This window comes from Trichomycterus rosablanca, chromosome 10, assembly GCF_030014385.1.
Source record: "Trichomycterus rosablanca isolate fTriRos1 chromosome 10, fTriRos1.hap1, whole genome shotgun sequence".
Lineage (NCBI taxonomy): Eukaryota > Metazoa > Chordata > Actinopteri > Siluriformes > Trichomycteridae > Trichomycterus > Trichomycterus rosablanca.
Genome location: NC_085997.1, coordinates 30,060,167 through 30,071,944, shown reverse-complemented (window position 1 = coordinate 30,071,944; position 11,778 = coordinate 30,060,167). Strand labels below are relative to the sequence as shown.

Below are 11,778 nucleotides of genomic sequence, written 5' to 3'. Positions count from 1 at the left end.
TTGTTGGATAATCTAATTTTAAAAAATAAAGTTCTTTTTAGTCTTAACATGTTTCTGTGTCTGTTTACACAGCATTACACCTGTATGACTGGTAACCTTTGGTTTAGTTTTAGAAGTACCATCCTTGTTTAGTTTGTAAACACTAATGGAAATGGAAGTTATTTAATCCTTTTTAAAGTCTATGGAGGCCTGCAAAAGGCTTTACATAGACATATAATTCCCAACCTTGACATGGAGTCATGGGGCGCAGTATTTTAATACATTTAAAATTAATTCACCCTCTTTGTTGTACTGTGGTTTAATTTATGCACTGAAAAGGACATCAAATTTAATATGAAAAACTGCTGAAGGCTTGTAAACAACAATTACTAAACCTGTTTACTTACCTTGTGAAATGACAAATCAGAGAAACTGGAAATCTTACGAATTGTTTACATAAATTACTGTATGATTACTTGATTGCATTAAAATACCGCATCCACTGTAATTATTTCTTCGCGAAGTCCACTTCATATAAAACACACTTGTAGTTCTATGTAGTGCTAAAACAGTCACGTGAGGTCCATAAAGTTAGTTTTATGGTTTTGGGGGTTGACAATGTAAGGCATAATTCACATTCTTGAATGAAAGTGACGGTTTCACTGCTTCAGCGGGATTCTAAAGGTTGTGGACAGCATGTGGAGTGCTCTTAGTTACCTTCGGACACATCATGTCATACACTGACCTGGCAACTCAATGTTTTGTTTTATCCTTACTTTGGGCAAGACCGACTTATCAGAGTAAGTTTTTTCCCTCTATATTCATTTCTAATAACTTTGAAAATGATTGTATTGTTTTTAAATTACTGGGCTGCATTGGACACCACAGAAAATTATTAATTAGGTTCCAAACATATTCATAAAATGCAGATATGTTGTTGCCTTTTAAATTTTTAAATATTAAACTGTGTAGCTCATTTGACGAGCTAATAGATGCAGATTTGCTCGTAAACAATTCATTCTTGTCAACAGATTACTTCCATATCCTTGTCAATACAGCTGTCCTTGTTTTTTTATCTGAATGCCATTATAGCAGGTGCAAATATCTTTTGTCCAACCTGGAAGTTGATTTGTTAGTAACAAAGTGGAAACCTTAACGTTGATCTCAAACCAGTATCAGATAATAAGGACAAGATTATGTTTCTGTTTACATTTTTTTGTTTGGTATTTCGTGAATATGGAAAGGTTGATTGATGTCGTGTGGCAATATTTAGAAAAAGCTGTTGAAATTGAGTGACCAAAAACATGATGCAACTTTGCCAAATCTCTTTTGATAAACACAGATCTGTGATTTATAACTATTAAAGTCTCATTGTACTTCTATAATGTGTTTTGCATATTGATAGGGGTAATCTGTGCGCTGTTCTCATCAATTATTCATGGAGAAGGGATCACTTTAAGGTCAGGAGACTAGTGCTTAACGCAGAGAGGCACAAGCACAGTGCCAAACTGTCAGTTAGACATATATAGCCTATCCCAAAATATTTTACCTCTTACACTCAAGTTAAACCTTCGAGTTTGTCCAAATTTATGTACAATTTTTTGAAACTGAAATGGGAAATTTTTATTTTGTAAGCACAAGGACTCTTGGATTATTTTTAGGAAAAAAAAATCATTCAATGCTAAAATAAGTCAATGCCACAAGACTGGCCAACACAGATTTAGCCTGCATTACACAATTCCTGAATTTTATATATGTTTATATAGCCTTGTGTACTGCACAATATTTACGGTATTGTGTAAGGCAGGTTAAATCTGTGTGGACAAGTCTTTTTGGCGTTGACTGATGTAACGCTGCTACTTGACCAGCAGAGCCCGCCTTAAGCCGACCTCCTAATAGCTTTGTCATTCTTTGGATCAACAAAACTCCTTTACTTCTGAAAAACTGGGATTTTTGCAAATTAATTCTATTCATCTAACCATATCCAGAACCAACGGGTCCAGCTATCTGGGCCGACAGACAGAGAACAGTTCACAAGAACTGATAAGTGAAATGATATAGGTATTTGTACATGTACAAAAGTATTTTGCATGTTTTATAATCTTATCACATTGTAGAAACATTGCCCTTGCGTTGAACCAGTCACAATGCCTCCACATTTACTAAACCAAAGCATATATTTTTTGTGCTCTTAAAACTGAGTCTAAGACGCCGCACACTCTTCTGCGCATGGAGGTGGGTTCATCGCGGGGTCACCAAAGCACTAAATTCTCATTAATGCCGGTTCACAACAAATGTGTAATATTTATTTACCATATCGGAAACGCATGCTTTGATACTAGTAAATTAATGGCAAAGTAAAATATTTTGTAACTGCTTCTGTTCGTGTTATGTAGGCTATTTTGTGTACTAAACGGTTATCTGATAGTAACCATCATCGCAAATCTTAAACATTAAGCCTTATTTGTGTAGTGTTGCGATTTATAATGTGTGAAATATGGCGGTGGCGGGATACCTCAGTTGCGTCGTGCTTAGGGATATCTTTAATTTTTTATTGTCAATCGATGCGTCCAAAAGCATCTGTGGTATCTCCAAAGCAACTGTGTGCATTCCTATTCCCATAAAAACGAATCGATGCACCACGAAAGGGATCGTTCATTGTGTACACTAGGTTTTTAAAGCTGAGACTTAAAGCGTTTAAACGTGTCATGGCCAAAAATATAGGGACATTTTCATGGATTGTGTGCACAAAACATACTACACATTACTTTATAAACAATGACGTTATATTAATTTATATATTAATTAGTTATAATTGTATCATCTACCAACACATCTGGGTAAATGTTGACTGGTAAGTAACATGAAGTATTTGTTTGATATTGTTTGAATTGAATTAACACATACTGCTTTGTTTTGTAGCTATTCTGTATGTGTTGACTAAGAGCCCATACTAAACCCGTATTAATGGTGGAATAATCCATTGCCACTACATTCTTGGTTTACTCAGGTGCTGTGTAACAAAACTGTGTTTTGTTCGTTTGCTTTTTTTCACTCAGTGATACAATTGATCAGCATCTTTTTAGTAATTTTACTTTGATCATATGGATTGTGATATCTGTCATCTATATATACCCTGTAGATCCGAATTTGTGTAAAAACATGTTTATTCGCAAATTCGTGTCTTGGGGAATGTGTAGTTGATGTAAGCGCAGCGTCGATCTGACATAGACCTACTAAATATGTCATTTATGGCCTTTTTGCTTTCCTACCAGACACACTTCACGTGCTTTCTTGGTGGACACTAGAATGCAAGCGAAAACCAAATAAAGGTCAGATGGCAGTATGGACTGTCCATAAATAACAAGTGGCTGTAGATGTAGTACATAGTTTGCGCATTGGCTGTCAAGACAATTTTGATTTAGATAAACTTTAGATTAAATCTTTATGAAACTTTTACATTTGTGCCCCCTTCATATTGGATTGTCATAATTCATCGTCTTCCTTTTTTATATGAATTTTTTTGTATTTGTAAAAAAAATACAATTTTTTTTTTTACAATTTGTAATTGTACGGGTGTGAGTAATTTTAGTATAAACAATTGGATGTGATTATGAAGATATTTAGAAAGCCACCTTATTTACATCACACCTCTGTGTTTTTTAAACAGCAGCAAATGTATGTAAAGCATCAGTATCAGGCGGAGACTGTAGTTTCAAGGGCGTTTTCTTGACAAATTTCTGAAAACAATATACGAATATTAAGCAGCACAGGTATTTGTTATCTTAATCAAAATACATACAGTACGTTTACTGCAAATAGGCAAGCTAATAAGATTGTGACTAAGTGTATCAGAGAAGAATGTATGTGATTGAAAGAAGTTGTCATTGTTATATCACATGATTAAGGACAGGAGAGTTAGGAGCACCCGGTGTTCTGGGAATCCCCTCTACATAAAAATAATAACTTCATTAAACAATAAATGTTTTAAACACTATAAAATCTTAATTAATGATGACTAAATTGATCTTTAGAAACACCATAGGACACTCGTGGTGCATAGGACACCAAAAGAACACCCATACAGTTTCGGCCAGTTATCTAATATATATATATATATTATTCATCGTCTTCCTTTGCAAAAAATATGAAAAAAAATCTTTTGCGGGGATTCGAGGAAATTATTAAGCAGGCATGTTTTGATCGTCTGATGCGAGATAACAGTGCTGACAGGTCGTTTAAGTAATAGGCATTATATATATCCCTATTAAAACAACAGATGCATTCAATTTTATAACTGAAAAACTGCAATTAACTGAAATAACCATACAAATAACCATACGGATTACAGTGCTTTCACCATGCGTTAGCTTTTAGTAATCTCGGAAGCCTTTTATTTTTTTCAGCAATCTTGAAGATGTTAGCCGTCTGATGATGATGATGATGATAATAATAATAATAATAATAATAATAGCTGCAGAAATAGACCATATTGAGCTTTAAATAAAAAAAATGGTACTACTCAAATGAGAATTACAGAAAGATCAAATGTCATTGATTGACAGTAAGTGTAACGGGCGCTCGGAGTGGTTAAGTTGCAGTTTTGCAATATATGACATAAAAAGGGACTTTTACTTACACGTGACGTGAAGTAAGGGTTGCCTAAGTTAGATATTAACCCCTCTGTGTAGACTGGAGCAAGAGAATGGAACATAGCTGATCAACTTGAGAGATCAAAGGCCCCCAGTCCAATAGGGTATCGATCCAAAGACAGTCAGTAGACAGCAATTACAATAGACTATGAAACCGAGATGTTTGGTTCAGAACATCTACACAATATTGACTGATTTAGGTGTTACGCATTTGTTGCAAATGATAACTGTAGTAATAAATTATTTGAGTCAGTTGTAATTTTTCAACAGGACAGCTTTGGAGAGATCAGACCAACTGGAAATAAGTGACGGTTCTGATTGTTATTAACATCAAACTGTAATTTATTTAACTGATTTATTTAATTAATAAAGGGTAAGATTAATATTTACATCAGGTTGTGTTGATAAAACATTTTTAAGGACAACTGACAATTTGTTATATGCTTAATAAAAAGTGTTGAACTTTATGATGAAGCACAATAGGTAATTAAGTATTTAAAACAGAAATGATTATGCTGTGAGTAGTTTTTTTTTTTATATGTAACGTTTTGTGGCATATTGTTAAAAGTGTGTTACATTCTCATTTGAAGCAATAAATTAGGGGTAGACTATGAGCCAGGACTATAGTGTAATTTTTTTAGATAACAAAACCAGATCGTCTCTATTTGTTTTTGAGATTTTTTGTGAAGCTTAAACTCGACTCACTGAAATGATGCATAAACTGATGCCATCTCACTGTAATGATACACACTTGTTTGTCTTTAATGACTTTCAACGTATAAATCGTGCTGTAAGTTCTGCAATTGGTTCATTTTACGTTCACCTGAATCATTTTACAGAAATACGTACAAAAGAATGTATGAAACAGAGCAATGACAAGCCTGAAAGACTGTATGTTAGGTGACTATTTGATATTTAATTAAACATCTTAAAGTAAATCTAAAATGAAAGCTTATTTAACTGGCAATGTTTTGCAGTGTTAAATAATTAAACCAAAGGAACCTACAGATTAACAAACTTAATGAATAAGCCTGAGAGGTTATACAATGTTTGCTTGTTGGCGAAAAAAACCCCATAGTGCATAGTCATAGTGCAACATAAATCTTTGTGTTAAACATACGAACAAGACAATACATTAAAATCTATGATAGCAGAATAATTATCATATAATGTGTTAAAACCCTGAAAAATTTATTAATTTTAAAACATCTGTTTTGAGATTGAAAGCTCGTATTTGTGCAAAGGATTACTAAAGTGGATGTTATTCCTTGCTCGTTTCTTTGGTTAAAGCAAAAACTAAGCTTGTCTAGTTGTTTTGTTCAGGTCGTCGATAGTGCTTTAGAGCAACATCCTAATCTTGCTTAATTTTTGTTTGATTCGCAGTTCAATTTTTATCGATTGCTTACTCTGAGACACGGAACCATTTGCTTGGATCAGCTCGCTGAGGCCTCTTGTTTCTTTCTCGGCTCTTGGCTATCTAACGATCTGATTTCCAGCTTTTCTTTAGAGTAAAGTGTAGCCTGCATGGGCAAACACTGTAAGCTTAGATGAAATTGATGCTGTGTATTTCGGCTATGTAATGGAAATTGCCATTCATTCTTGAAACTAAGGTTTACTACAATTTTTTTTATTGTTTTATATTCTATATGTGTGATTCGGTGTTACACTTTGATGCTGATATATTTAGATTTGGCCTTGATCACTGGTTTTATTTTCCAACAGGCATCAGTTGCTTTAGCTGAGACTCTCTTGGTGTAATTTTCCAACGGACCAGTTTGCTGGTAAGTATTCATGTACTACTATATTGAATTATTTAACTCGGTTAAGCAATGTATTTTGTAATAATAATTTCTGTAAGTAATTTTCCCAGAGGTGAGAGAAAATATGGTGGAATTAAATGTGTCAAATTAAACGTTGCATCATTTAACTGTGTGATAAATTTTGAATTAAACCTCACAATACAATGTAATCTAACTAGTAAATCCTTCAAAGGCCTTTAAAGAGAAAACCTAAATGTTTATAATCTGATAATAATTCAGCTCTGTAAGTGTATGTAGTTATTGTGTGGATGTATGAAGCACAGTGAATCTGCTCATTTATCCTCTAACGTCTCGTTGTTTTGTCGCCACATGTAGCCCTTGTAATAGGCTACTAAAGTAGAAAAAATAGTTTTTTGTCTGATTAGAAATATACATAAACATAAACGTGATTCTGTAAATTCCAGTCAAACCCCACGGAGCACTGGACGTTATGCGAGCTATACTGAGACAGTCAGTTTGTGAATGGCGGATATGTCGGAGTGATTTATCACCGTATTACTTCAGTCCGGGTTCACGACGAGTTCAGCAGCCTTTGTTTCTCCCTCAGCGTGGTCGATCTTTCGTTTCGTTTTCCATTTTTCTCTTCTGCACTTCTGCACTCTCCTTCTAACATGAAGGCAAATATACATTAAAATCTTTTCAAGATATTTCTGTTGAAAAGGGAAAATCTGACCAACAGTATATCCATTATTATGTTGGTGTTGAGTAGCTCATGTTATTTGAATTATGCTGTTTACTCATTGAAACGCATGTCGTTAAAATCTTTATTAGATATATATATATTCGTCATTACTTTTAGGTTAAAGTAGGGCGTTAGGATTTTAATTCATTATAACAAGTAATCTTTTTTTATATGTTTTTGTATTTTTAATTCATTTGTTTGGTTTCCTTTTGTTGTTGAATTAAAAGTGATTTCAGTAGGCTACTAACGACCTGGTGGTTTTAGATTATATTTCACTTGATTTATTCCGCAGCCACTTTAATACAAACGTGATTATTATTAAATGCGCAAAATGTTGTTCTTGTTAAAAGGGCTAGTCCCATTTTAAATTAATCCATTCATCACAAACAAGTGCTAATATTTAATGTGTGAGTAGGTTATATATGTATATGGTATAGACATGTGATAAGGTTAAATCCAAACAAACAAACATGGAACCTTTATTTTGGTTGTAAAAGACATTTACATTTAAATTTTCGGCATTTAGCAGACGCTTTTATCCAAAGCGACTTACAAGTATGACTGAACACAATTTTGAGCTATTGAGGGTTAAGGCCCTTGCTCAGGGGCCCAGCAGTGGCAACTTGGTGGTGGTGGGGCTTGAACCGGCAACCTTTTGATTACTAGTCCAGTACCTTAACCACTGAGCTATCACAGCCCTGTTAAAAAGATAGTCTACTGTCTAACACTATTTTGCAGTAAGCTCCGACCCATGTGCTTTTTTAGTTGTAAAGCTGAATTCGTGTAGCTTCACTGATATCGTGCTTTGCTGTGACCTTTTAGATCTCCCACCAAGAGGCCTCGGTAACCAATCTGTCACGTGATCGAGATGCCTGCGTTTTGCTAGAAGCTCTAGACAACGCATAACAAGACATCAACAGCTCATTATCAGGCAGTGACTTGTCTGAGGCTGTATGACGACCAGTTTAAACACAGATACTGGACACACTGCGGCAATCGGAGAAAATGTCCAAGAAAGTAATGTTTGGTCAGTGCAGAAGACCAAGATGAAATGTACTTTGCTTAGTTCTCCTGGTGACCTTTATCAACCTTTATTACATTATACTTTTTTAAATTCTCTCCAGCAGTACCTCCCAGATCATGTCTGCGCAGCGACAAAACAGACACTGGTTTACAAACCAACATCCAGGGCCTTGCTGCTGACCACATGTTCGTCTTTCCTTGGATGACAGATTCTATAAAGAAAGCCAAACAGAAAAATCACAGCTTCTGCAATACACTCATTGATGGTGGGTATATTCTTTTTAAGTACATAAAAGTTTTGTATAGAATGTACGGTATAAAATTTAAAGACTGCACAAATGATCTTAACTACTAAGACAATGAATTGCTATGTGATATAGTTTTCTCAAGATTTACATAAATGATTGACATTTGAAGTATGATTGTGCACTTAATTAAAGTTTCCCTTCGATGACAGTCATTGCATTTTCTTTGTGGCAGATGGCTGGAAAAGGACGCGCACAGCATACACCAGCGCTCAGTTACTGGAGTTAGAGAAAGAATTTCACTTTAACCATTACCTGGGCAAACCACGACGCCGTGAGATGGCCAACCTACTGAATCTCAGCGAGAAACAGATCAAGATATGGTTTCAAAACCGCAGGATGAAAATGAAAAAAATTCAAGGAAAGGTGTTGTTCCCAACTACAAACACAATCACGTCACTGTCCTTGCAAACAAACGTTAGTGCTCCACCTAAATTACCCACAGAAAATTCCATGAAAACTCAGTCCGTTATCAATTCTCGAAATGATGCATACCGTTTGAGCCAGGGTTTTAGAAACCTAGTGGGCCATTGTGTTTACGAGCAGAAACATGGACCTACAAATGACCCACATTCTCAATTTCTTGATTATGATGGTCTCACAATGAGCGACCCAAAGAAATTCATATTATGTTGAGAGTAAACGCGTTCCAATTGTTTTGAGGATTTCATGCCATCCTTTCATACCCAAACCGCTCCTTTCAGACCGCTCAGGTTTAGTTATTTTCTGTAGGTTGGTCTAATTCTTTGGGCGAAATGCAGGAAAGACCCCGGAGAATCCATCGCAGAGCAGATACACACACAAACCCAGACATATATATACTGGAACCCCCCCCCCCCCACACACACACACACACACAGTGCAATTTTAGTATCTACAATTTTACATGAATTTCAGTTAAAAAAACCCCATTCTTTTTAAAACAGATTATTACGCCTGACTGAAATATTGTAAAAGAAAAATAATCGTTTAGTCAATGTAAAACCTACTTAAAAAAAATAAATAATTAAGGATTTCTTGTATTTAAAGCAAAGAGTTTTGTCAGGGAGGAACTTATGGCAAGTAACCTTAAAAATTAATCCATTGTGAATATTGTTCAAATTTGTGCACCTTTAAACTTAAACTTGGGCTGGTTTTTTAATCATTAATACTTTTATTACTTTTAAATATAAATGCATCTGTAAATAATTGTGTTTAAAGAGGCTTGATTGACGGTTGCCAGTAAAGAGAGAATTACATAAATTAGTTAATCTCAAGTAGGAGTAACTATGCATTCAAAACCAGAGTGGACATACTATAGCGGATTCTCTCTAAAAAAACATCGTAAATTCATAAAATTGTTCTTATTGCTGTAATGAAATTCTCCTCAGGCATGTTTGCTTGTGCGTTTATCTGACTGATGAGTAGGTGCCATTCATGTGTTTGTCATGTAAATACGTTCGTTTGATGGACACTCGCAACGCCCAAGTTGCCTCTTTGGGCCACACACCATTGGTGCATTTTGATCACGTGATATGTCACTCAGTTGATATGTAGCTGGACAGAACTTTTGAGGTTTGACATACTGCTTAGAGGTTGTAGGGCACTTGGGACATCACGTCGTCGCATATTAACCCCGGGTGGAAAGTCTAAAATGAATTCGTATCTAGATTACTCTGTTTATAACCGTGGACCTAACTCATTAAATTCAAAAGTCGGATGTTTTGGCTTGGATCAAGAGTACATGCAAAGTGCTTGTGGGGGCACTAATAATTGCCTTGCTGATGGGCGGTCAGTTGGAGGGAGCTCGTTTACAACGGCGCTGCACGACAGTCAAGGCATGAATTATGCGCACCAGCAGTCCCAACCATGTCACATCAATTTGGATTTAGTTACAGCAGGTCAAGCAAACTACGGCAAGCCAAACCGCTCTCACTTGGACTACGGTCATCAGGCCATTCTTAATCAGGGAGAACAGCACATGTATTTGCAATCCCCTAGCTTTTCTGTGTTGAACATCGGGAACGGCAATGGGACAGTGACAGAGTCTAACTGCAGGCCAGGAGAAATCCCAGTCAGTCAATATCCATCGTATAGCTACGGAGAGAAAGAGCAACAGCATCATTACGGCACATACAACAAATATTCCGGATTCATTCATAATGACTGTGAATCAAAGAAAAGTCCCACACAGGCGCAAACTTTCGACTGGATGAAAGTTAAAAGGAACCCACCTAAAACAGGTTTGTGAAACAACGTTTTCCCTTTATAACCTAGTAGATTATCCAATGCCATACATTTTACCATGTTGATTTAATAATGTAGATTTTTTTATGAGCTCATCTTTACTTTTCTGTCTCTCTTCAGTTAAGATAACTGAATACGGAATCCATGGACAACAAAGCATCATTCGCACGAACTTCACGACCAAGCAGCTCACCGAGCTGGAGAAAGAGTTCCACTTTAACAAATACCTCACCAGGGCGCGGAGGGTCGAGGTGGCCGCCACGCTGGAACTGAACGAGACCCAGGTGAAAATCTGGTTTCAGAATCGTCGAATGAAACAGAAAAAACGCGAGAAAGAAGGAACAGTGCCAGTTGTGAACAGATCAGCAGACTCCGCTCCTGTACAAAGCACAAACAGCTCCACCAACTCATCTCCAGCTGCATCTCCGTCCTCAGACGCTTCAAATGCCATTTAATAACATTTATCTGCCTTTATTATTATATATATTACAAGTCTGTATAGTAAGCCATGAATGAGAGTGTTCCACAGGTTCCAACTTTATAGTTGGGCAGTGAGGAATGGAGCCAGCTGAATACAGCTTTTCGCCTGCATTGCAACAAACGTTCATGTTCCAACCTTTTAAAGCTGATAAAATCTACGTAACTTATTTTTTGTATAGGCCAGTTGTAAAAGATTTTCTGTGTTCCTCACTTTTATCTTTGTCAGGACATTACTGCTGGCATGTTACTGCTTTGCAAGGTCGCAAAAACTGTGATTACAGGATGTGTTTGGTGTAAAAATCTGTAAATGTTGCAACTCTTGAATTTTGAGATGTTCTAATTTGCACTATGAATGTACTTTTCAATGTGTTCATAGGGTCATATATTGGCCCATATTAATTGTTTGTCAGATTAAATAGTAATAACTGAATAAAAGTGGTTTATTTTCTGAAACGAGTGTATTCATTTATCACATTGAGACATACCTTCTTCCAAGAGTTGAGTCCTTTTTATATTAAAAACTATGGTGTTTATGCCTCTATGATGTAAGGTTGTGTCCATTGTTAAAGGACATTACAATACAATAGAGCAAATTTAAATCAGGGCTACTC

The 11,778-nt window shown here is 35.9% G+C and overlaps 1 protein-coding gene across 1 annotated transcript; it reads left to right on the top strand.

Moving 5' to 3' along the window:
• The first annotated feature begins 10,094 nt into the window (after positions 1-10,094).
• On the top strand, positions 10,095-11,403 carry hoxb1b (homeobox B1b). Its single transcript, XM_063003778.1, has 2 exons — positions 10,095-10,683; positions 10,808-11,403. The coding sequence occupies exons 1-2, from the start codon at positions 10,095-10,097 to the stop codon at positions 11,140-11,142; spliced, it is 924 nt and encodes a 307-aa protein (XP_062859848.1). The 3' UTR covers positions 11,143-11,403.
• The last annotated feature ends 375 nt before the right edge of the window (positions 11,404-11,778 follow it).